The following is a 26735-nucleotide window of genomic DNA, read 5'->3' as shown; positions in this document are numbered from 1 at the left end:
CGTGAGAGAGGGTTTCAAAATGAATTGTATTAGAAAAACTCCTCCCTCCATTTCAACATGCTACAGCATCAGTGCCGGTTCTTGATCTCGTGCCAGTATACATCTCATTATGTCACTGAGTTCACCTCACAGATAACACAGTCACATTTTGTTATTTTAGTGAACTTTTTACTCTTAAATATTTGACAGCCCAAGTTCACAAGAGCGCCCCTGGCTTGAGAAGCTGCTGACTCCGTCATCTGAACTGGTCAGTGTTTCATAAACCTCGCCAAGGGGCCTGGCACCAGTCCAGCATGCAGAGCCCAGTGTGCAGGATGTTGGAGGTGTCATCTCATTTCAAGACTCCGCTGGCAGGATGCTTTGATCTATGGCCCCCAGGAGCTTTTTCTTTTTTGTTAAGCCTCACATCTGGTCCATCCCAGATGCAAAGCCAGATGAACGTGCACTGCCCTGGCTGTCAAAAGAGCAGATAAGAAGTCTCTGGTGTATGCTTGTTTGCCAGAATCAAATTAGTTCATGATTGCACGAGATAAGCCCAATTGCACCATGGGCAAATTAACTCTGACGCCTCCTTTCTGTTTTTTATTGTTTTACATGCTATTGCTAAAACAATTATGCCTTGCCAAAAGTGTCACTTCACATGATATCCACAGCCCATGCTAAGACAGCAGTGTTACATAAATACTTAATTTGCATATTTGCCCAGGCCTTCCCTGTCGAAGACCCTCAGGCCAAAGCATAAGTAATAAATCATCAGCAGATTTCCATGCATCCCTCCAGGTTAGAATAAGCAAAGCACCTGGTGATCTTCAACTGGACTATCCTGCAGTTATTGGTTGTGAGTATTTGTCAATGTGCAACTCACCCATAGTCCAGGTAACGATGTGGCCTCGGGTGAGCTACCATGATGCTTGGGGTCTAAGGTGTGGTTTTAGGGTCTTTGATGGAAGCACACTTCATTAGGCTGCAATACTACCTTCCACAGTCTAACAGAGACCCAGAGGGAGTGGGTGTTAATGGCTTGTAAACCCACTGCCGACTCTATTGATTTTTTAAAATATTGATTCTTGAGTTTATGCTTTGGTGTTGTGCTTTCCTTCAACATTTCCTTACATTAATCTCTAGAGAGGAGCTGCCGTGAGATATTTGTTTATGAGATATGTTCTCTTTCTGTACATTTAAGATTGAATACATTCTAAGCCATTGCAAAAAATCATCATTAGCCTATAGGAGAATGAATGACTGATGCAGGTGTACACATAATCTATACTAAAGCTGGATGGATACATCTGAGTTATTGCAGTTATCAGTGTTACCATGAGTCAATGTAATGGTGACACGAAATGTCATGACAGTAAGGCCAGTTATATGTTTTAGGTAGTTTATACACAGTGGAGCCATCACTTGGTTTAGTTAAATGTAAGGTATTCCACTTAGGACATATCTTACCTCACAATTCTTTAAAAAAACACATTTAAGTGTTCAGTAGTTGTCTTAGTACGTACATGAAAACATGAACAGTCGATTAAATATCATATATGGGTTAGGTCAGGATATATTATTCCTACATGTTAAAACACCGGAGTCACGCTCTGCTTCTAATTGAAAAGTGTGAGTTAATTGTTTCATGCATCAGCTGTAACACAGAGTGACAGACAGCTCTGCAATAAACACCCTTCACTCGTGAGAAATTAGCTCACCTCTACTAAACACAAGCAAGCAATGATGTGTGTAATTGACTCTGACTACATTGATGAAGGTGAAGGCGGTAATCCCCAAGGAGCGGGATTCCTGTCCATACCCATGCTATTCACGCTTCAGAAAGACAATACAGTGAGCTGAGTCAGGCTGAACTCGTAGGCAAATCTGTCTGGACTGATCATTCAAAATCAATTTGATTAAGCCGCCCCCTGTTGTGAGAAAACACATACATTATAATACCATTTGACAGATAAAGAGAGATGAAATGGTGTCGATGCAAAGCGAAATACTTCCCGTCTCCACCTGCTCACCCCTAGAGGTTTCATCAGACCCACTTGGGGAGCTTAGATCATCCGATCAAAAGATTTGCTAAGATGTGGAAAGGTCGATAAGACTTTACCAATAAAGGTCTTAGATGTTTAGCGCTGAATCACAACACTCACCTTCACTCCCAAAAGCCACACTATCATGCCAGCCGGATTTACTGCAGTTTGTTAAGTGAGGATTAGAGGAGACACGGATGAGAGAACAAGGATATGATCCCGATATAGTGTGCAACTTCCACAAACCCACCCTTCATAGAGCTGTTATCATACCATCAAATGTTAGCAGCTCAACAAAGTTAAAACTGTCCGAATGACGTTGATGTCAAAGGACGTTTGCACTAACATAGGCTACTTTAGTCATATTCATATTCGATTATTTCAATGTTAAAAAAAACGAAATATTGCAGTTCCATGAGAAGTTTAATGAAATATTTAACAGATCTATTACATGCATGCTTCAATTAAAGCAAAGATAGGAGTGAACATTTGTACTCTTCAATGTATTTGTACAGTGGCTTCTCTATGAATGTCTATTGCTTCAAAAAAGAGAAGTGACTTTTCATTTCAAATATATCATGTTTTTGCAGTTCTTTGTTTTGAGAAGACCCACTCGCACGCTGAGGATGAGCTCTTCAAGACGCTGTTCGCCGGGTACAACAAGTGGTCGAGACCCGTGCCCAACATCTCTGACGTGGTCATCGTCAAGTTCGGACTGTCCATCGCACAGCTCATAGATGTGGTGAGTTGTTAATCGTCCATTTCATATAAAACCTTAAGACATTAATAGACGGGAGGCTTAAACGTAACCTTTTTTGGCGACGTGGAAGTGGCTGCTTTTAATGTAAACCAAATACTTCACAATGGGGTTTAATATCTGTCTCTCTCTCTTTAAAAAAAGTCAATTTGTTTAACTAAAGATGTGGATTTGTATACACAACTTGTATTTATTTTTAACAAAAAGCTAAACGTTCCCAGGTTACACTTAGTTAAGACATTTTGGAGCAACATGTTCCCATGGAGCTTTCATTGGTATGATTAACTGATACTAGCCAAACTTATGGCACTTTAATGAGGCTACAAGAACGAGAGAATATGTACTTTTACTTTTCAATCAATAAGTCTCAACCAAAAAAAATGTATTTTGTGTTTTGATAAATGGACTGTTTCTTCAGGGCGTGTGAAGAAAGGTGACAGCTCACAGGAAATAAGAGAAGCACAGGGTAAATGACACAGGTCAATAAAGTGGGTGTGTTAGTAATAGGATCAATTTATAACAAGGGATCAATATCTGGAAGGTAAACAAGTCCATCATAAAGAATCAGTAACATTTGAAATCTAAGACGATGATATAAAAAATAATAAGGTAGAAAATGAAAGCATTATATTATCCTTTCGTATGGGGTGCTCACTTACTCAACTGAAGTTGGAGTTGAAACACAGAGTTACTGAGACCATTTATTAAAGATTTTTGCAAAGCGTATGCCTTAGTAATTTCAGGTTATTAATTATTAATCACCAAGAAAAGTCTCATGATGCGTCACTGGATCCAAAGAGCTCCTTTTTTAAATATTCCCGTGGTAGCCTCCTCGGCCAATCTCCTGGCATTTATTCTCGCTATTATGACACTGTAACTTTTAACCATCTTTTCCCTGACAGTTTTTACACCCAATATGTGTTTTGCAATAGTATGTTTTGGCTTCTTTTTTAATACAGTAGCAAAAATAAATTTAGGAACACTAGATTATGCACCCCCCCTCTGCCCTGTCACAGAACTCTTCACATCCATCACCTTATTGAAGTAAAGTTGCTACAAGCTATATTTGGGTCTTGCTTTGACAAAACTCCAAGAATTTCTCTCATATATTCCTCTGGCCTGAGTTAACAGCCTTAACTCTGTCTCTCTGTCTCTTTCTCTGTCTCTCTGTCTGTCTGTCTCTCTCTCTCTCCGTCTGTCTGTCCTCTAGGATGAGAAGAACCAAATGATGACAACCAACGTGTGGCTTAAACAGGTCAGAAAAATGTGTCAGTGTTGCTTTATTAATAAGATTCCTTTTTCTTCAACTATATCTCGTCATGTCAAACACTACGAATATACAAACCTACATCTACAGTGCTCATTTGACAAAGATTATGAGGCATTTAATTGCTTATAGGACAATAAAGGATCATACCCTTCTTGTTTGTATGTCTCAGGAGTGGAATGACTACAAACTTCGCTGGAAACCGTCCGATTACGACAATGTGACGTCCATCAGAGTGCCGTCAGAGCTCATATGGGTGCCAGACATCGTCCTCTACAACAAGTAAGTGTGGCAAGAGACAATTCTCTTGATAGACGGATTACTCCATTGGTCTAACATTTAAAAAAAAAGGTAAACAAGTCTCCAAGAATTTACGAAGACATATTAAAGTGTTAAACAGTCCAAACCCTAAAGTCATAAAGGATGAGATAAAACCATACATATTTACATGTGAGAAGCTTAAATCCATTTTTTTAATTATAAATTGATTATTTAAATAGTTACTAATCAACTTTCTGTGGATCAGTTAACCTATTAATGACATATCTATTCAGCTCAAATTAAAATAAGCATTATAATTCATTTGTGATCAGGTCTAGACCATTTTTAAACAATTTATACTAAAACTGTTCATTGAATGCCACAGTGGATGCTTGTAACAGAGTTGTAGAAACATTTAAAAGAAGAGTAACAGCCGTACTCATCCAGTGAATAAATAGTTTAAATTGATGCCTCTTTGCTGGATGGTGTATGGTATGAGAATGGTGCCATCTAGTGATACAAAAAATACATTTGACTGCTCTTTAACATTTCTACACCTACCATGAACAGCTCTTCCTGTCTCAAATTGTAAGCTGTTTTCTATGAATTATATATTTATACATTGTGAATCTCTGCTAAAATATGCTGACTCATGTTATTTATTTCAAAATGAAGACAGCCTTGAAATGTGAATTGCCTCAGTGAGAATCTATTGTTAAATAAATCTCCTAAATCCACCTCTCGGAGATTAAACCCGGTGAGTTGATGATTGGGTTCTGCTCCATTAAGCCAGTCTAATCACATCCTGTAAGTGAAATTAAAAAAGGTGGGAAGCCGATGAAATGATAACGGCTCATCATTAGGTTTTCAGCAGGAGCTATTATCACCATTAAAGCGATGAGTGAAGGGGAGATTACTGGAGAAGATTATTAGTGGGAATACTATTTTTCTAAATTAAGATTAAATAATTTCTCAGCACAGGGTGTGGTAGGATCCGATTGTTGATTTGCTTTTTTAGCCTCTGATCTGAGATATTCAAACTGTTATGTTTTATGACTACCTTTCCAGCGCTGATGGCGAGTTTGCTGTGACCCACATGACAAAAGCTCACCTATTCCACAACGGTAAAGTCCGCTGGGTTCCTCCTGCCATCTACAAAAGCTCCTGCAGCATCGACGTCACCTTCTTCCCCTTCGACCAACAGAACTGCAAAATGAAATTTGGCTCGTGGACGTACGACAAGGCCAAGATTGACCTGGAGAAAACGGAAGCAGTGGACCTGAACAACTACTGGGAGAGCGGCGAATGGGCCATCATCAACGCAGTGGGGACGTACAACACCAAGAAATACGACTGCTGCCACGAGATCTACCCAGACATCACCTACTTCTTCATCATTCGGAGGCTGCCCCTGTTTTACACCATCAACCTCATCATCCCCTGCCTGCTCATCTCCTGCCTCACTGTTCTGGTGTTCTATCTGCCCTCAGACTGCGGGGAGAAGATCACCCTGTGCATCTCCGTGCTGCTGTCCCTCACTGTTTTCCTCCTCCTCATCACCGAGATCATCCCCTCCACCTCACTCGTCATCCCGCTGATCGGAGAGTACCTCCTCTTCACAATGATTTTCGTCACCCTCTCCATCGTCATCACTGTGTTCGTGCTCAACGTGCACCATCGCTCTCCTAGCACTCACAAGATGCCCCGCTGGGTCCACTCCGTGTTCCTGGACATGATCCCGCGCTGGCTTTTCATGCGGCGGCCCGCGCCAGATGTCCGCCGTCGCAGGCTGTTGCTGCTGCAGCAGGAGGCGGCGGCCGACCGGAGGCAGGCCCGATTGGCCGGGTTCAAACATGGCAACTGCCTCAGCACCTCGGCCAACTGGCTAAGAGACGGGACATCCTCAGAGGACCCCAAGAGAAGCTCTTATGAGGACTTAGAGCTGGGGACCCTGACGTCATATTTCTCCTTTCGCCCTCCTTCGCCCAGACCTCCGGGGTGCACTCCCCCGACCCAACAGAAAAACCAACAGAACAGCCAGAACCAGCAGGAGGGGGCGACGGGGGCAAACAGACAGAGACTCAATACCATTCAGAGGGCCATTAAAGGAGATAACACAGTATCAGATTCAACTTTCCTGCTCTCACCAAGTGTTATACGTGCTCTGGAAGGGGTGCACTACATCGCAGACCACCTGAGGGCCGAGGATGCTGACTTCAGCGTGAGTATCAGCCAAATGCTACATCAACTATTATCAGAATAGCACTTAAACGCCACATTGTTTGTATAGTTTGTTATAAAAATCCTAACAATAATGTAATTTCTGCCTATTTTTATAGCACTAATACACATTTCCATTCTCCAGCCAAGTGAATATGAAGTCCTGTTAAAGATTTATTTCATAGTGAAGTTCATCAACACCCCCATGACTAACACCTGCAATACGCTGAGAGGCTAAAGATGAAAATCAGCCTTTTGTCAAAAACAAAGACAGATTTAAGACATCATAATAATAACCAAGGTGTTACTTAGTTTTTTTAATTTCTTGTTTTCTCTCTGTCACTTTTTGCTTTTATTCTACACAGGTGAAAGAGGATTGGAAGTATGTCGCCATGGTGATTGACCGCATCTTCCTGTGGATGTTCATTATTGTGTGCCTGCTTGGGACCATCGGACTCTTCCTACCCCCTTGGCTAGCTGGCATGATCTAGCTCATGGGAGAATGTGTGAAAAACCCATAACCGCCACTAGTTAGTGAATTTGAAATTCAAAATGTAGCTGACCTCTACTTCACGCTTGTGTAATATACTGCGTTAAAGGCCTCATGAGGCTATAAAGCTCTTTATGCACCACCAAAGCAAAAGTGGGGAAAAACCAAATGGTAGCATCTTCTGTACAGCGGACATCTCAGACTCAGCCCGTCACTTGGCTCAACTTTTATCCCTCTAAGCTGCACTTTGCCTCAGGAGTAATGGTACTTAGGTTGAGTTTGACCCTAATGCTAACATTAGCATGTTAACAGGCCCAGAGTTGGCAATTGGTAATGTGCTCATGGTTAGCACAACCTGAGATTTGGTATGTTAGCGTACCAATGGCAGTATGCTAATGTGCCAATGTTTAGTACAATGTATCTTTTAGCATGTAAGTTAGGTGTAACTTGCTAGTAAATGGGATGGCACCAGCATCAGTGTTGAGTAAGGCGTAACCGTTGTTTGTGGAATGACACTTTTTAAATTGACTTTTTAATGATTTTCCATGTTCAGTTCTTTCAATTGTTAACACAATATAGATTGAGACACAGATCAATGTTAATTATTGTTTGAACAGTTTTTAAAATGAGATGTATGTATTTCAAGCAAAGTAATGCCTTAATTTCCCTCAAAATCACAAACGTTGAAATGTAAACTACAGCTATTGTTTATATACTAGTAAAGAAGTGTGATGACTTTATCAATTATCAACAAGAAATTACTTTGAATTACAAGTCACCGGTCAGCAGATTTAGTTTAGTATGAATACAGATGATTCTATCAGGAATGACTTAATTCAGTAATTAGAGTTCTACAGGTGTGACCTGTTGCTGAAAGGATTCCTCTTCTGGGTAATATTAATGAACCGTATTCCATGGTCCTCCATGTTGTCAATGTCATTCAAATGTTGGATGAGATGAATGTGGAAACATGTTTTCACCGTCATTGGCATGCTGTACTTGAAATCCAGAATACTGGACACACTAACCTGTGATTTGTGCTGGTTTGGAAAGCATTTCCCTTTTTTACACAGGTTTTCTTTCTGCCATACTGTCATGGTTTCATTTTTGTTATTATTGTCATACAATGAAATAAATAAGCTCATGAAACCTTTAAAAAGCCGTCTTTATAGCATTTATTGAGTGGTGTGAAAATGACCTTAACAGCACCGTCAGGTTATGATTCCTACAGCTGGCCTTCCTAAATCTAGATTCAACGAGTAGACATTTACAGAGGTATACATCTTGATATTTATGTTTACATCACTTGATTTACGTGCTAGAAATTCATATTTTATAATGATAGTGGAAATATTAGAGAGTTCCTGACAGACAATCCATATTCATGCCATTGTAGTCTTCATCTCATCATTTTAATAAAATGCATCACAGTTAAACTTGGGATTCATACTGTATATAAAACACTTTTGAACATTTGAATGGCCGACAGGTTTTGTCAACTTTACATTTCACTTTTATTTTCTCTGCTATAAAAACCATAAGTATTAATAAGGCACATTTTATATTTACAAGGTTTTTCAATTTCTGAGCAGATAATTAAATCGTTAAGAAAAGTTTACATTAAAAAGAAATGTGAAATGCTGGCATCCTAAATATGATGCCAATGGACCATCAGTAATGTTGGCATACAGAAGTATGCAAGCTTTTTTCCAAGTTGTCCTTATCCTCTGAGCTGTACCATAATATTAAAACAAAGCAACACATATAGGTATGATGACGCCCTGCCACAGCCTGAAAAGCAGTTTGATGACATCTAAAATGCTCAACTGTGTGCAAATGTTAATTCTGAGTGGAATGTGAATCATTAGCTTGATGTGTAAACCGTTCACTCGGGGGCCACTGGCTTGGCTAGGTTGGCCCTGACTCTGGCCTGGTCCACAGCATCCAACATGTTCTTGCTGTCCATAGCCAGAGTGTGTGCTGCAGTGAGCAGCTGTTTCTTACACTCGTCCTTCAAAGAGGTGATGGAGTTCTGCTGGGCCAGCCGCATTTTGCTGATCAGCTCCGCCATGTCATTGTTCAGCAGCTTCTGGGTGCCCTCTATCTGTGGGGGGGGGGGGGAAACAAACTGTTGGCCTTTTTCTTGGAAGACATTTTTACATGTGGCAGAAGGGAACAGGTGTAAATAATAAAGTCAATGATGGTTGAATTCCCATTTCCCTCTGTGAGCCACAGCCACCTCTACATTGCAATAATTCAAAATGTCTGTGGTGAAAAACATCTATTAACACGCCTATACAATATTATGTAACCAAAACAAATAACACCAAAATGCAACAGGTGTGTAATGATTTAACTCAACTGCATTATATTAACAACTGTTATTGTAATTGTGTCCATACATTTTGCATATACAGCACATATATGGTCCTTTGTTTACATTTAGTTGACCCTGTGTGCGTATACACAGCTGCTTTTTCAAGTGAGCAACACATGCATTGAATTCTGTTTGATAAATATGGCTGTGAAGAAACTGCAGCTCATAACAAATGTAACTTAACTTGAAATGGTCATTTGCTCTTCATCTCTTTGTGTTTGAAGAAGAGTTTTGTCACTTTTAGTTTTAAGGGACAAATGGCTGGAAGAAAAAAATCAATAAAGGAAGTCTGGAAAGGAGATGAGGAAAGACAGACATTATGTGTACCTCAGTCCTCACAGACTCGTGTAAGGTGGGCAGTATGTCATCCACACTGCGGATCAGATCTCGTAGAGCCATCCCGACAGACTGTGGGCGGAGATCAATGCAGAGAATGAATTAGCTGTATGACTCAAGAGATTTGTTTCCATCACCATTCATACACCTTGCCTCTAAAGCGGAAAGAAAACATCAAATCTAAATGAAAATGTGATTATTTTTCTTTGGTGTACCTTAACAATAGTGATATATTTCTCCGGTGGAGCGTCAATGATGTCATTCTTGAGTTGAACAACAACTTTGACCAGGTCCATGACGTAGAGGTACACTTTGTCATCAGAGCGGTCCAGCTCAGCTGTGGGCGCAGCCTGAGGGAATAATGTGTTATCATTAAAGAACTCATCCTCATTACTTGGCATCAATCCCCTTTCAATTGAAGGGCAATTTCACTTTCTTAAGATGATTGATTTGATTATTTATAGTATCTAAAAATTCAAGCTAATGTATTTAAATGATCTTTTTCAGAATGCTAAAAGATATTATAATCCCAAAGATGAATTAATATAACTACCTGTGCTGTGAGCCGAGGGGGCTTCTCTGGAGGGGCTGCAGTGCAGAAAGATGAACGATGTGAGAAACAGAAAGAAATGAAAGTACTCAGAACGACTAATATGTGAATATAAAATGGGAATTTATACATTTCCTTTGAGCGCTTACCATGCTCAGTGTCAGCTTCAGGGGACTGAAAAGAATAGAAAGAGATTAATTTCATGAGGACTAGAAAATAAAACAATATGCTTATATATCACTTGTTTCCCTGGGATATAGTTGTTCCTATTTCCTATAATGCTTCTTTAATATTCATACCATAAAAAAGCAATGTATGAATTAAGTATCTTGTGTTTTTATCTGACAAGAATGAAGGTTGTATTGCACATTTCTATATGTCAATTTGATCACTGGAGGAGAAAAGCAAGATTGACATTTGTGTTCATGTTTTGTATTTTGGAGTTTAAAAAGTGTTTGTTTTGTTTTTCCTTTTCAGTGATCACAAATTGTCATCGTTGCAACTTTATTGGTTTTATTTCCAATTTGAACAATATATCTTACTTTACAAGAGAAGCACCAGAATAAAGTTTTCTAACTCATAGCTGCATTGGAAATATCATGTAGTTAAAATACACTGTTAAAAGTAGTGTAGCTTTGAACAACCTATATAGTTTTTACACTCTTCAAATGGGAAAAAAATATTATATTTAGAAAGAAAACAGTTTGAAGGTGGGGGGGGGGGGGGGGGACCTACCGCTGGGCCCGCAGTGTCCTCTGGTCCCATGGGGTCCTGAAAAAGAACAGGCAGGTTCATTTGATAGAATAAGGTCATGGACCCCCTCTTTGGAACTGTTATCTGGGGGACAATCAATTTAAAGCTAGTGTGGCATTGAGAGTGAACGAGTGGGTCGATTTTGTTTAACGATGCCTCGTTCCACGTAGCCTCCAGGGCCAGAGTGAATTGAGTTGGGGGACACTGAGACACAGAGAGGGGGTTGACAAAAGAGAATGATGCTCTGTTTCCCACCAGGAGTTTCTCCTCCTTTTCCAGCCACTTCTCATCCTCCATCATCTGCTCCTTCTGCCGGCGGAGAGTTTGCTGCATGTCCTGCCGCTCCCTCTGCCAGAGGCGCGCCGCGTCCTCCCTGCTGTTCGGCTCCACCCGGAAAAACTCGCCCTCCTACAAATAATGGGAATATAACAGAAAGATTATGGATATTAAACAGCCTTTTTTTGGGTCTCTTATGCATTCATTTTTAACTTTAGCTGTTAAACACAACTGAGAACTACACCTGCACACAGAAGTCTGTGTTGGATGTGGCGTGTGTGTTACATGTTGTGATCATGGATGTTTCTGTTATGTGATTGTGATGTGCTATATGTGACTTGTATGTAGTAACGTGTGTTGTTTGCATTTGATCCTTTCGCCTGTATCTACTTATCTTTCATCCTTTTTATATAACTAATGCTGTTGATGTACAGTATTGTGATTTTAAGGGTGTCCATAATCATCTGGCCGGGGACAACAGCTGGAAATGAGCAATGTTTGCTAAAGCCGCCCCATTTACTGTTTTCTGTGACAGTTGATCAATGGGGACTGTCCACGACACTATAAACAAATAAACTAAAACTAGACTTCGAATGTAAGAAAATAGACACAAACTCAGATACGTTTTAGAAATGTTCGACAACGCGCTGGGTTTCTCACCGCCATGCTGCGGCGGCGAGGGGACCTGCCCGGCAGCGTGAGAGGGCTCATGGAGTCGACGGGGGTCTGGTATTCACACGGGCTGGCCAGGTCAGGGGAGCTGGCACATAATGCCTCGTTCAGCTGCACAGACACACACACATGCACACACACATTAACACATGGATACTTTTTTGGAGTAAAGCCTGTGATCTTGGGTTAAACAGGTGAGTGGTTACTGTACCTGAATGTGCAGACCGATACTGAGCATGTTCCCGAACCGCCCTGGTTTCATCCTTGAAGGCTACAGCAATTATTTAGGAGAGGTATTAAAACACGCACTAATTCAAAACATTACATTTTAATCATTTGAAAATGTGGCTGACTTTGACAGTACCTTGGGAGGAGGCTCACTGAAGTTGAATTTGGGGTCGAAGAGTTTAGTGGAGCGTGCTCTGTCCCTCTCTCTCTCCACTTCCTGTTCCTTCACCATATTGTGGACATCACTGACACATTTCAGACAACACATTATTGTATATCATGTCTTCAGAGATGTAGAAAAACACATCGTATAGACCAGGGGTGTCAAACTCAATTTCAACTCGAGCCACATTAGCATCATGGTTGCACTCAAAGGGCCAGTTTTATATATAAGAATAAATATATAAATATTTAATATGTATAAAATAATTTATTATATAACATTATTTCCTCTGCATTGGATTATTATCGGATAGGTTAATCACTTCATAATTAACTAAGTCTGAAAGCAGAATTCTAGGGCAAACAATTGCAAGTCTCTTCAGTGCGCATGAAATGATTTAAAAAGAAAAGCCAAATTCTGGAAAAACAAAAAAAGATAAGTGACATTCTGAAAAAAAAGTAACATTTTGAGAAAAAAAGTCAAATTCCGAGAAAAAAAGTCATATTTGAGATGCACTGTGAGACATGTAGTTTATGGGCAATGTGCTTCTGTAAAGCGGCATGAAATCCAGATAATAAATATATTATATTCTTTGCTCTTGTAGGGCCACATGAAATGAAGTCGCGGGCCGGATTTGGCCCCCGGGCCTTGAGTTTGACACCCCTGGTATAGACTGTTATTGCAGATAACTTTACACCGTTCTAAATCACTTAATTTGGATCTATCCATTTCTTTATGAACAGCTGATCTCTAAATAGTTTTTAATATAATTATATCATTCATTTTGTATATGTAACGGCTCTAATTCTATCTTGAAATTAATCTGAAACGGAGTTGATGAAGTATATCAATATAGAGCATTTCTTGCATTTTGGCAAAAGGCTACAATAAAACCGAGTAACCTTTTCCTTGTTGTTCATGTGTCATCAGAAATTACAGACTGAGAATCTCTAACAATTTACATGAGCACAACACTTCAAATATATTTGTATGAACTTTGATGGCTTATCAAACTGAACCAATCTTAATACATTTCACTCCATTCAGTTATGATGAGTAAAGAGGTACCTGATCTTGACCACCAGCTCGGTGAAGTTGGGTCTCTCTCTGGGGTCGTAGGACCAGCAGCGGGTCATCAGTGAGTAGAGGGCGGGGGGGCAGTTGTCGGGCTTGGGCAGCCGGATGCCCTGCTCCAGCTGGTTGATCACGTCTCGGTTCTCCAGCCAGAAAAACGGCTGCTGTCCAACACTCATGATCTCCCACATACAGACAGCTATCAGGGAATGCAAACAGAGAAAACTACTGTTATGTTCCTCGATATATTATTATCCCATTGCTATACTTGGGTCCCTCGAGTGGACTTGCTTGTGTTTAAGGCTTTGTTCTTTGGTTCTCCTTCTATCAGTATACGTTTCCCTTTTTTATAGGAGAAACGAAACTGACTCAAACTCAATCTTAACCTACCTATTCACACAGTACTTTTCTGAATTGAAGCTCAGAGAATCCACACAATAAATGAATCTTAAGTGTGTTACATAGATTAAAAACAATTAAATTAACATAGTTCATATGATCCAGCTCAATCGAGAGGGCAACGAAATGTTTAAGTTGTTTTATCTTAATGCTTTTTACTTTAAAAACCATCCAATCAGATTGTTCATGCTTTGTTTTGCCTTGAATAAAATAATAAAAATGTAGTAGATCCAGAATGTTTATTTTCAATTATTTGATTGTGATGAATCTATTTGTATGAAATGGACCAGAGAAGGCCATCTGATGAAGTGGAGACAGGTAAAGATTCATTCAATAACCAGATAATCTTTCCTCCGCCATGGAGGTAATGTTTCAGATCGGTTTATCTCGTTTTGTCTGTCAGCTGGTTGAAGGAAAAAGTACAGGCACGATTTTGCATGACATTTAGAGCAGTTCGGAGTCACAATGCTGATACATACATTTGATATCCATTTAGCTACCATTGCGAGAAGGCATTTTTCCTGCATTCAGAATAATCTGAAAAAAATGAGTTCAAAGGTAGGGAAATCCCTTGAAAGCATTCCTCAAGTTGGGACAATTAGGAAAACAAATATTGTGTTGTTTAAACACACTGAGCAATTAAATAGGACACATCTTCTTTGAAGTGTCCATGTTGTTTCCACATTAGCTCACCAACACACATACAGTACTTCATACACTCATAACTACTCCTCTGTGAAGTTCTGACATCGGTTCAAGCAGTGCTTGTTTGGATTAAAGATTAACCAGCTGCCTGCCATTAGCCATCTCTGTGTGTGTGTGTGTGTGTGTGTGTGTGTGTGTGTGTGTGTGTGTGTGTGTGTGTGTGTGTGTGTGTGTGTGTGTGTGTGTGTGTGTGTGTGTGTGTGTTCCTGTCTGTACACAGTGTGTTTATGTATCACAGGCTCACCAAACATCCAGACGTCGCTGGCTGTGGTGAAGCGTCTGAAGTTGATGGATTCTGGCGCCATCCACTTGATTGGCAACCGAGTAACAGACGCTGCAGGGAAAAAGGAGATGACAAATGTAGTTGTCTACAGTTTTCTTTTTTGAACAGGGATACAAAGGGGTACAATTTCAAAAAATGGCAACTATATTATTTATCGTTTTCTCTATACTGGATTGTGCCTTCGTTACCTTTGTAGTATTCTTCATCCTCGATGTATCTCGACAAACCGAAGTCCCCGAGCTTCACACAGTCTGGACTGGCAACTAGCACGTTCCGCACAGCAATGTCTCTGTGACAAAATACAATTGAAACAGAAAACCAAAGTTTACAGATGGACATGGTAGAAGTGGAAATGATCCAGAGGCTCTTCACCGGCCCTAAGCCCTCTCAAATTAACCTGAACTCGCTTCTCAACCTCTGTTGTAAAGCCACGACTGTAGCAAAAGACAATAAAAAAGGATTCTTTGCATTTTCCACACAGGCAGAAAATAATTTCCTTTGTCTGTGTTTCCCTTCACAGCAGATTAAATCCAGAGTGGCTGCTTTAAAGCCTGAAGTCTGCTGACAGGAGTCTGCAGAAACAACTCAGCGAAACATCTCTGACATCAACTTTCTGTAATGTTTGGTGTGAGTATAAATAATTCAAGTTCAAATGACATTTAGTTTCTTCTATTTTCACTACTTTATATGACTCCACTTTGCCTCCAGATGCTGTTTTTCTAGCTGTATTCATCTATTGAGCTGTCAACTTGCTTTTGTCCTGTGAATCAACACTGTGCACTAATCAGGCTCAGATTTATGAAAGTATTCCAGGAACACACTGTAACCCCGAAACTCAAAACATAGCAATATAGTATATATAGTATGTATACGTTTACATACATCAATTTATGGAGGATGTGTGAAGTGATTGGAAAAATGGATTTTGAATCATGACTATTATTTGAGAAATGTAAATGTAAAAGTCTAAAGCCTACAGCAGCTTCTCTACCTCCTGGATAGCAACACACAAATAAGAAGTGGAGCCCCCCACCTGTGTACCATGTTGACCCCTGCGAGGTAGACCAGAGCTTTGCAGATCTGCAGGCTGAACAGCACCAGCGTAATATCAGTCAGTGTACTCTGGTTCTGGGTCAGGTAGTTCCCCAGCTGCAACATACAAGCAAGACAGAAAGTTACTTTCACAATCTGCACAGGAAGCATAATGTAACTATAAACTAGAGTTTTGATGTGTTTGGCTAAATGTTTGTTAAAAAGGAAAAACACTGTTGTTTCTCTCTTGTACTTGAATTGTACTTCAATGAGATGAGCTGTGTTATCTGATGTGTTTTACTGTATATGGTCCCCAGGAAGCTAATATGTACAGCTAATCCCGAAGCTATGCTAATGGGGGTTTTTAATAAAGAAAGAAAGAAGGAGTCTTTGGGCCCCTTGGTACCAATTGAGCATTGTTTTAAACACCACAGCCTACATGAGTATTGTTGCTGACCATGTCCATCCCTTAGTGACCACAGTGTACCCATATTCTCATAATGCGCCATGTAACAAAGCCCAAATAATTTCAAACTGGTTTCACATGACAATGAGTTCACTGTACTCAACCGGCCTCCACAGTCACCAGATCTAAATGTATGAAGGTGAACCTAATAAAGTTGCCGCTGAGAGTAAATGAACATGGCACTTACCTCTCCATGCTCATACAGCTCCATGACGATCCACACAGGATCCTCCTCTATGATGCCAATCAGTTTGACGATGTGCTGGTTATCCAGGTTCTTCATAATGACTGGCACACACACAAAGTTCACAGCGTTATAATTATTGTTATCACATTTATTTCATTATATTCCAGGCATTTCTTTAATTACCTGCTTCACTCATGAACTTCTCCATCACATCAGGTGAGCAGTCTTTGCAGGTCTTCACTGCCACATTGGTCCTCTCTCCATTCTGTTGAATCAATAACACCAATGTAATGGGAAGTAGTGAGATTTACACAAGCAGAAAAATATTGTGTGACTTATTTGAATAGTTTATTGATATTTTAAGTCATTTTTCAAGCAATAACATGTAAGATTTTCCTCTTCCTGCCTTTCTTGTCACAAATGTACTGCTTTTCTATATAATGTGTGACAGTTAACGAGTATTTTTGGTCATTTGGATTTGGATAAACGATTCATCTGTAAATATTCATTTAGGTTTGAGATGACAGGCAGTTTCAACAGCATCAGAATAATCGATCATTCATATTATATTTAGTTGCAGCCCTACTTTACATGTAATGCACACAGAGTTACAAATATTCTATAACTACATATTAATGCAGCAACTGTGCCTCCTGGTAAGTATTTTACTATTTATATTAATCTATTATAGTTAGTTTATAGTTGTTTTGTTTTTTTTATTTTTGGATGTGGTACTTATGTTCTTCAACTAGGAAAATACACTTACTACTTTTTTGTAAACTCCATCGTAGACTTCCCCGAAAAAACCCTCACCAAGGATTCGGCCAAGAACAATGTCGCTTCGGTCGATCCCGTACTTAACAACTACCAAAAAAGATGTACATTCATGAAAGTTCAAAAGGGAGAGTTATTATTCTGAAAAATATATGAATACAAACTTTCAACTAACCTGATCTGGGCCTTTCATCCATAATCTCACAGTAGATATCAGACCCTGAAAATACAAAAAAAAGACCATTGACTTTTCTTTGTTTCTGACTTTTCTGCATATTGTATTAAACAGAGAAGTTATGTACAACTTTGAAAACTGTGGGCTCACCCATGCTGTGTCTGGTCGAGCTGGTGTCTCTGCTGCTTCAGAGAAAAGACAGAATGAGACAAAGCCCCGCTCATAAATTGCCAACTTATAGCTCCTCAGAGCGCTGACAGAATTCAATAAAACAGCCTCTCTCATCAATAACTCTCATAACTCAATATCTTCTCATTTCATATTACAACAGTACAGACTCTGCATCTACACTGAGGCTGAGAGAGGGCACAAATCATTCAAAGTTGTAAAACAGCCAAACATCTACTCACTCTGTGGGAATCTCAGGCAGGGCGTGTGTATTGGCATCTAGGAGGGAAATGAGATCAGATAAATGAGATGATTCCAGTTTATATAATGCAATTGTCTTACTTTGATGTAGCTTTTAAAGCTCCATCATAACTGTTGTAAGGTGATGTTGCAACAGGGGAAGTGGCAGAGACGTACACACCTTTATTTGGCCGGTAGATAATAGAATCATCCGTGTCATTCTCCAAGCGGCTGTACCCGTCAATAAGGTCCATCATGTTCTCTGCCATAGGGACGGTGGCCACGTTGATTGACAGACGCTATCAGATGACGGGGAAAAGGTGCGATGTAAGCACATGTCAAATTTCCTGTGCAGACACTCTCTTTAGAAATGATATTTAGTTATTCAGCTATTGTGATTCTTAAGACTGTCCAGAGTAATATTGTATTATAGGTAGATAGTGTACTTACTTGTCGAGCCCCCTCTATGAAAAGGTCTAAGAGAGCCTTGCCGTTGCCCTGAGATAAGCATTGTATTTTCTTGATCTGTTTGAAGTCGGCTAGGAAAGAAGGCTGAGCCACACAAAAAAAAGCGATGCACAAAGATGATCATTATGGCTGATTATCTTAGAGAAGCTGTGTTAGATTTATAATGATGTAGCATCCACTGATGGCAAGATAACTATCTTTGAAAATATATTTCTAGACACAAAATATCCAGCAGCTTTCATTTATGCTATCAGACTAAAGGGACAAAAATTGTATTTCCATAAATTATAGGATTGCTTTAAATGAACAATTTGACCTCTTTGGAAATGAGCGGATTGAAACAACTCTCAGATTTGTATCAATATCATAAGTAATAGGTTGTATCTTATTTTGGTTTGTTTCATGAGAACAAAAAATGTTTACAAATATAATGTGGTTTGATGAGGGGTTATACATTGGATTACTTCTTGGCCTTGAGAAATTGCTAGTCAGAGTAGACGTCAGGAAGTTACTGTTAATCATTACATTTTAGAGATGCTGATAAGTAGATTTAGTTGATATTGGACAGAGCTAAGCGGCCTGTTTCCCCTTGTTTACAGACTGTATGCTAAGCTAAGCTAACCGACTGAAAAGTAAAGCAATATCATTCTTCTCATTTAACTAACATAACTAAAATATTCCATTAAAAAAATCTAGTATTTAGCTAGATAGATTAGATATATAATACACAAAAACATAACATAACGTGTGCATACTTAGCCTCCCCGTTTCTGGTCAAATAAAGGATTTCTGATTCCTCACAAGCTATACTGAAATCTTGCTCTGCTTACCGCTGAATCCTTCTGTGTGCGTTGGCGAATCCCCCTCCCACCGATGACCAGCTCCACCGCTAGACTCCAACCTTGCTGTTGACAAGTGAGTGTTCTTAAATGTTTTTAACGTTAATGTGAAACCGAGCCGATTAAGGCTTGGAGAACATGCTGTTTATAAGCATGGGATTAAGGGGGCCACTCACCACAAGTTCACATGGGAAAACCTCTTCATCATAAGTGGCGAATTCTTTGAGGGTCTCGAAAAACTTGATCATGCAGTCGTCCTCCTTGAGTGTTGCGTACTGTTGAAACGTCTGCTGGATCAACTTCCGTAGCTGCTTCGACTGGATCACAAGCAGGGGGGATTTAAAACATATGATTTAAGGTACACTGATGAAGATCTAGGTCTAAGTCATGGTAAGAATGGTTTACCTTCATGCTGTTTATAAGCTGTGGAGGAAAGAAGAGGTCCAGGCCCACTTCTTTTCTAGATTTGTAAAGGAAAAGTCCGAAAAATTGTTGACATTTAAAAATAAATTTGCTTAATTTTTTTTCAAAACGTCATCTTTTAAAAGTCCTATTTTGATGAACGACACAAATAAAGTCAAGCTTCTTAAAGGTTTATTCAACAGGATCCATCGGGGTTAATTAACTCAAAGCTCAAAATAATGAATTAGGTTGTATTTCACAAAAATGACAGTGATGAGATGAATTGCACTTACTCTAGCAGCTCAAAGTTGGACTTCTTCTCGAGACCTTTTGCATTCATGTCTTTGTAGAACCTCCTGACAAAGGTAGTAACAAGTTACAGAAATATAACCAACTTAAAGAAATTTGAGGGCAGAAGAATGAAAGGACTGAGGTGACTGACCTGATCTCCAAACAACCGAGCTGCAGCGCCATCCCATCACTGACCTTAGAGGCATGATACTGCATGTAATCACTACGCACCTGCCATTAAATAAAACCGAGAAATCAGATTAACAATAAATAGCAATGTTATACTGGACATCTCATAAAATAATTTGGATATGTTGGCATCATTTTTTCTTTTTATATATATTTTTTAACTGACTGTTTGTTTATATTGAGAATATTAGCCAACAACACATATTTTTAGGCAGTGCTCAATCCTCAAAGCTGCTGATTAGTTCATCTGTACATTTTTGTTTCCATTCCTGTCTTAACAGAACTGAAGGTTTAATAATATCATTTGTAGATTTGATTCAAACAAAAAGAGTGCCACCTAAAGTCAAATCAAACCTTATCAAAACCACTCCAGTACACACACTGACAGCTGCTCTTCAGGTATGAAAACATGATTGCTAATATCCATTGACAAAAAAACATAAAATACAGTAGCTTGTTACCTGTTGGTAAAAAAACACTAACGTAGATCTGTCATCTTTGAATTTTTCCAAGAAATTGACAGGAACGTATCTGATACGAAGGTCATACCTGCAGTTGAGAGACAAAAGATACACCATGCATGTTTATAAAATGCCATACTTTAATATAAAAACACTTATGTTGTCTCTCAACAGATAACTTTTAAATTAGGGATACACAATATCATTAAAGGATATAGTCAAAATATGCAAATAGGTTGGAAAATATCTAAATTACAATATTATTTGCGATAAACAGACAGATATTAAAGTGAACTAAGTTATGCCTTTCTGCTGCATACAGTATACTACAGCTTAAAAACAACTAATTTCGTATTTAATTAGAAAAAATTAAGGAATGTAATTTGAAACGACCACACAAGGAAAGTTAAAGTGAAGTGTTTTACTGATTCTTTCAGCTAGCTAAACTCACTTTAATGTTGTGTTAACTTGCATAAACTGACTTTGCATTGTCGATAAATAAAGCAACGTCCTGGTAGAGGGCCTGTACCTCCACTCAGCTTCTATGTGATTGCTCTCGTAGCGCTGCTCCACCTCCCCGACCGTCAGATCTGGGTGCAGCCAGTGGAGTTCATCTGACTTCAGGTGCTTCAGCAGGAGGCCGTAGCATCCCGAGTGTTCGATGTTCGGCCCCAACCGACCACAGATCAGGATCGAGCGGATGATGGCCTGAAGGACACAGAATCAGCATTTATTTTTCGAAATATCATGAATATTCAATAACCCTTCAAGGATAACAAATGATGATATGAAGCACCAAAAGACCATCATTTCTGGTGGTTCCCATTCACTGAAAGAGAACAAGATTATTTGTGCACTGATAAAGAATGTATTACTTTCCTGTATGTTATGAAATGTGAATTTGTAATCTAAAGTATATCAGATAAACACGACTTCCCTATCACTGACATCTGAAACTTCCTTTCCCCATATTTCTGTCGATTCCTCTCACCCTAATTTGCCAGGAGCTGTCACATTTAACCAGCTTGAAGTTCTTGCCCAGGTTGTTGTTGGTGCAGAAGCACACTTTGAGGATCTTGACGGGGCCTCCCTCCCCGGCCGTTAGCGAATCAGGGTTGGACTCTGCGCTGGTCGGTCTTGGACTTGGTACCTTCCAGGACAGGGTCTCCCCGGACATCACCTCGTACATTTTCAAGGCTGGGTTGGCAACATCATATCAACTTCATTCTGTTCGAAAGACAAAGGGAACAAGTCATCAGTCAACCATCAGGGCTCCAACACTTCCATCCAGAAGTTTACAAAGCATGTTCTGTATAATAATGTGCTGTTTTTACGACTGTGTTCCAGGTAAAGCATGTTTAACTGAACTGACAATGTGTCTTTAACAAAAGAGTACTGTGACTTCTTTATAGCACTGCCTTGCACTTAACAGTCCTGCTGTGATGTTGTGCCATGCAGTGACTCATACCATTTCATTCTGATATCCGCTGATTACATTCCTCCCTAACCGTGATTTCAAGTGAGGGCCTGAGTGATTCACAAAGAAAACTTGTGTCAGTGTGGAGACTTGTATCTTCCAAATCAGTGAGAAAAACTCCCAGAAATCACCACTTCTCCCAAAATACAAACACAACTTAAACTTTACGTATGTGCTGTTGAAGGGAAACAGAGGCTGACAGAAGAGTGTTGTAAAACAAAACAACACCTTAAATCTGTTCGGAAACCAAACAACAGTTATGACTAACCGGATATGTAGTAACCGGAGCCGTTATGCAACCTTTGTTGATTTTTCCTTTATGCAAGAATGTGAGGAGAAGAGCTCCAAATGTAGCTCTACTGCCCTTCTTCAAGGGAGTCTAAAGGGGAATAGGGGGACATATTTAACTAATATCACCATGAAACCTCCACAGCTCATTTGTATTTCTAAATATGCAATTGAGCAATGTTCAAACTTGCATACACTTCCAGAATAAACATTGGATAGAGCAAGGTTAGACAAATGGGGATATCTCTTTGTATCCATCCATAAATCTGTCAACAGCAATTAAATAAAAAGCAGTGTTACCATATTAAATGTTATATTAATCAGGCTATTAATGATACATGGACATATCAATTGGTAAAAACCTTCAAAATATAGAAGAGGAGATTTCTGGCTAACTGTTGAAAAAAAACTTAAGGCTGGCCTTGTTCCAGGATCTCAATGTCTGCCCACCAGCACCGCTCAACCTCACTGTGAAACATGTTGTATCTTAGTTAGTTAGCAGTGACTTCCTAATTTACACTTTGGCGCTTAGCTATAAGCTTCCAGATGCTATGGACAGAGGCAGGCTAGCTGATGCCCCTTGTTTTCGTGCTAAGCTATGCTCACCAGCCGCTAGCTATAGCTACATTATGAACAGAAAAAAGGGTGGTGTTATTCTTGTTCAAATCCAACCCCTGGCATAAAACAAATTAGTTATTTCCAAATGTGTGACTATTCCTTTAAGACATAAATACCACATTAGAAATCCCAGCAACAGCAGATCCTGCTCCAGCCACTTAGCTTTAAACAAACATTGTAATGGAAACATACATCATAAAAAGCTGAGCACACAATCACAGGCACACTGGAAAAGCTGAAAGTCTGCACATACTTAGGTTGAACTTTTCTTGAAGGTTTCATCAAACGTTGATTGGGGCAGCAACAAACTGATGGATTAAATAAAAAAATCAGGGAAACACATAAAGAGGTGGTCTGACCTTAAGCCCTGAACATAAATTGACTCTCTACTCTCTCATTGATATTCTGTCATTCAAACCTCTGGGCTGACTCAGCTAAGACTGGGCTAAATATCAATTTTTTTAAAACTCACCTAGCTTTGAGATTAAGATTTCTGTTGGTTACCCACCTCACGAAAGTGTCCGTTAGATAAGAGTCAGAAGGTGTTTTCTTTTAAATTAAGCTCCATGCTGTTACACTGCTGCGAGGAAGCTGAGCTGTGTTAGTTTTTCTCAGGGCTTTCTGCCGCTGTTGGACAGGGTTGTGTTTTGTTAGCCTGAGGCCATGAATTCCCCAGCAGAGCCGTGTGTGTGTGTGTGTGTGTGTGTGTGTGTGTGTGTGTGTGTGTGTGTGTGTGTGTGTGTGTGTGTGTGTGTGTGTGTGTGTGTGTGTGTGTGTGTGTGTGTGTGTGTGTGTATGTAGGTGTGTTTGTGTGTGTGTAGTGAGAAAGGGAAAGAGAGACAGGATGAGTGTGCAGCATGGCCGGCACATTGCACCATCACCTGGGTGTGGGAGGCCTGACAAGAGGGAGATTGAGGAGGAAGAGGGTGAAGTTTAGGATTACGTGTAAGAAAAACGTCCATGAATGGAAGTATGTATGGTGCTGGATATACAAATACATTCCTTGGCTCACATGGGAGAAACAATGAGTCAACCTAGAGACATACTGTACATAGTACAGATTGCTACATGTCTTTGGACGGAATTGCAAAATCTGTTTGTCGGCTATGTTAGAAAACAACAAAGAAAGATATTTGACCTCCAGTCTACTTCTTGTGTGTGAGACCTGATCTTTGTCTAGTTTGAATTCTAACACCTAATCACTAAAACACAGAAAAATGGGGCATTGAAAACACTGTAATTTGGACTGAAACACAACAGTTTCCAATGGAGTCATTTGGCAATTATTTCCTTATAAATTCTTCTTCCGTAAACTTTAGATTGTTGTTAATGTCACGTGTAAATTGCTAGAGGAGATAATAAAATAATGTAGTTAAACGTATTGCTTAACAAAGGTTTTAACATGTTAAATCTGGCAAATTTAGGGTCCCTCATTCAAGAGCTGCTCCTAAAGGTTCCTCTTACACTAACAAGGAGTAAGCTGCTTCATAAATGTGTCTTATTGCTCTCACACATAGCAAAGAACACGTAAACTCATAACTTTGCTTTTATTAAGTGTTTGTTGAGGAAAGTGTGATAAATATGGGTCAAAGTCTGGTGTTTAAAGTTGCCAGCAAATGCTTAGTAAGATCCAGGGTCTTGGTTACTTATTCTTTAATCAGTTATTTATGTATTAAATTAATAACTTTGCCATTCTCATACTGTTTCTTGTTCAATTGTTTTGCAGCTACTTGTATTTTGGCTGACATTTATAATATGAGAAGTTTGGCTCTTTTGCTGAATATTTCATGAAGTTCTTTTTACAAATCAGTTGGACAAATAAGGCATGTTTTTGGCATCGTGCCATGCTGCTGTAATTCAGTTGGACAATAATGTTGTAGTTATTTTTTGGAGTAGGACAGTCTTGTCAACAACAAAAGCCCATCATTCAATTCACTGACGGCATGAAGTCCTTTCTTCTACGTGTTTTTAACATCCCTCTAGTTTTTTTTAGGTGAACAAAAGAGACACTTTCCAGGCACGCAGTGATGTTGCTTCTCTCCACACTGTCATGCTGGCACTTGAGTTGTTATGGTAACGACTGTTCCCGAGGGAGATTTTTATCACAAAACTGAAACCAAGGTGGAGTGAACGAACCCTTTCAACACTAACAAACACTGCAACGGGAATATTCAGCACCCAAACATTTGTCTAGATGAGAAGTTATTACTGCTCATTACTGCTGCCACTCTTCCCTAGCTTAATTCCTGTTTCTTATTCAAAACATACAGTCTCTATGAGGTGAATGACAGGGACTGATACAGGATGACAAATTGTGAAAAATGAGATTACAATTCCACAGCAGCTGGCAGGAGAAGCTTCCACTTTCAACAAGGCTGTACATGACAGAGAGAGAGGACATCAATACATTTCAAGCTGTTTATGACAACGGATGTTCGCTTACTGTAGATATACTTTGATATCTATAGCTGCAGCAAATAATAGTGGATTAAATACAGTATTCTGTAAATATAACACAATTCTGTAGTTTTGTATTGAGAATGTATCACTTTTCTGGGTTTTTTTCCATTGTAAATTTGATATATTTATGTCCGACAATTATATTTGTTCAACTTGGAAATGGTTCCCTAAGTATGTATGTTTGCAAATCCAAACCTAAAAAAAATGTATTCAAATCTCAGCGATTCAATTTAAAACATGTTTTGTTTATGTTTGTTCTGTAACATGTCAACTACTTAGTGGAGAAAAGTCAATCGTCATTGTTTTTGTATATCTGAAAAGTCCAGTGCTGTGTAACCCTGTTCTCTCTTTGTAAACTGCATAGTAGTGAAAATGAAGACACAACATCCTTGACAGAATCTGTCATGACATGCAGTCATGACTGTAATTCCAAAAGAAGTGTCATCAGATAGTGTGTGTGGGCATTGTGTCAGCAACATCAACTCTCAGAAATCAAATTACACAGATACTACCTATATAAATAAAGTAGCTTTAAACCACACTGAATTAAGCTTATCTCACAAAAAGGATGTTTTTGAGACAAAATTGCCCATAACCAGTATATCTCCTGAATGTCAGGCCATTGTTAAGAGACAGTTTTCCCTAATAAAGACAGAATGAGGACAGTAGATAAGGGAAAAGGGTTTTCCTGGTAGGTTCTTGTCAACACAGGCAGGCATTTAGCTCTCTAAACAGTGCTGTGCTCAGAGGGTCTGCACACTGCACCGTCATGACCCCAGGCACTGGAATGTGGCTACTGCTGCTGCTCCACCTGCACAGACTTGCTGTAATAATGAAATGTTCTCCCTTTTTCTGGGGAGAGAATGGCAGCTAGCTAGCTCTTTAAATTGTGCCATTATAAACACTACCACTACCATGAGAAAGAAAATACAAGTATTCAATATTAAAAGCCAAGTTTGACATCCAAAAACTTCCATTATCCCACCAAGAATGGAAATAAGAGTGGAGGAAAAAACTTGCTTTTTACAAACAGCAACTACCTACACTTTTTTAATTCGTGAAGTGGCTGTAATGCCTGCGTATACGTTTTTGCCGTTAACCCCTGTACAAGTGGGCCCATTGCAAGCAGATGTGTAAATTGTAAAGCTCACCTCAGCAGAAGTTGTAAATCCCTTTGCTGTAATAAACATAGCCTAAGCGTATATTAATATTTCACCTTACCTGATTCTGGTGTAATTCTTGTAGGGATAAAAGCCTTGCAGAAAGTGTTATTGCTCTCGAGAGTCCGGGCCTGACAGATTGTCTCTCCGTAGTCGAGCAGCAGGCGGCGGCAGGTGGCCACTCCCTCACCTTTGCAACTCTGCG

The 26735-nt window shown here is 39.5% G+C and overlaps 3 protein-coding genes across 8 annotated transcripts in view; 2 read left to right on the top strand and 1 right to left on the bottom strand.

The window, feature by feature from the left end:
• Positions 1 to 8635, top strand: part of chrna2b (cholinergic receptor, nicotinic, alpha 2b (neuronal)) — a 10200-nt gene extending 1565 nt beyond the window's left edge. For both annotated transcript variants that reach the window (XM_079643173.1, XM_079643172.1), the window contains exons 2-6: positions 2615 to 2766; positions 3992 to 4036; positions 4221 to 4330; positions 5378 to 6530; positions 6895 to 8635. In XM_079643173.1, the coding sequence (XP_079499299.1) occupies positions 2615 to 2766; positions 3992 to 4036; positions 4221 to 4330; positions 5378 to 6530; positions 6895 to 7020 (1586 nt within the window). In that variant the 3' untranslated portion in view covers positions 7021 to 8635. The remainder of the gene's footprint in view (positions 1 to 2614; positions 2767 to 3991; positions 4037 to 4220; positions 4331 to 5377; positions 6531 to 6894) is intronic.
• Positions 8180 to 26733, bottom strand: ptk2bb (protein tyrosine kinase 2 beta, b). 5 transcript variants are annotated; one of them, XM_079643168.1, is made up of 32 exons: positions 26592 to 26733; positions 23164 to 23218; positions 21519 to 21754; positions 21057 to 21235; positions 20528 to 20615; positions 20029 to 20108; positions 19880 to 19942; positions 19590 to 19644; positions 19361 to 19501; positions 19176 to 19250; positions 18328 to 18429; positions 18059 to 18176; positions 17880 to 17916; positions 17620 to 17654; positions 17470 to 17514; positions 17287 to 17384; positions 16704 to 16785; positions 16521 to 16621; positions 15869 to 15984; positions 15024 to 15124; positions 14797 to 14886; positions 13443 to 13647; positions 12348 to 12456; positions 12195 to 12254; positions 11972 to 12094; positions 11291 to 11443; positions 11018 to 11053; positions 10432 to 10456; positions 10286 to 10320; positions 9948 to 10082; positions 9724 to 9804; positions 8180 to 9123 (listed from the first exon to the last, which is right to left on the bottom strand). In XM_079643168.1, exons 3-32 carry the CDS (start codon positions 21714 to 21716, stop codon positions 8905 to 8907), a joined length of 2985 nt encoding a protein of 994 aa, XP_079499294.1. In that variant the 5' UTR covers positions 21717 to 21754; positions 23164 to 23218; positions 26592 to 26733; the 3' UTR covers positions 8180 to 8904. The 5 variants fall into 5 exon arrangements, with proteins under 5 accessions (XP_079499294.1, XP_079499293.1, XP_079499297.1 ...); XM_079643167.1 differs by lacking the exon at positions 23164 to 23218 and having other exon boundaries at positions 26592 to 26729; XM_079643171.1 differs by lacking the exon at positions 23164 to 23218 and having other exon boundaries at positions 17620 to 17651; positions 26592 to 26729.
• Positions 26604 to 26735, top strand: part of bmf2 (BCL2 modifying factor 2) — a 45924-nt gene continuing 45792 nt past the window's right edge. The window contains exon 1 of the mRNA XM_079643176.1: positions 26604 to 26735. The gene's annotated coding sequence lies outside the window, so the exon portion shown is untranslated.

The sequence above is a fragment of the Notothenia rossii genome (assembly GCF_949606895.1).
Source record: "Notothenia rossii genome assembly, chromosome: 8".
NCBI classification, from domain to species: domain Eukaryota; kingdom Metazoa; phylum Chordata; class Actinopteri; order Perciformes; family Nototheniidae; genus Notothenia; species Notothenia rossii.
Note: the sequence above shows the minus strand (reverse complement) of the source record. Positions and strands in the feature narration are given on the sequence as shown.

Bases quoted from the DNA above. Each gene is read 5' to 3' on its own strand.
- ptk2bb (XM_079643168.1), bottom strand. From the start codon at position 21,716: ATGTACGAGGTGATGTCCGGGGAGACCCTGTCCTGGAAGGTACCAAGT. The intron at 21,236-21,518 runs GTGAGAGGAATC...TGTGTCCTTCAG, and splicing joins ACAGCTCCTGGCAAATTAGG to GCCATCATCCGCTCGATCCT. The intron at 20,109-20,527 runs GTAACAAGCTAC...ATTTAATGGCAG, and splicing joins TAGTGTTTTTTTACCAACAG to GTGCGTAGTGATTACATGCA.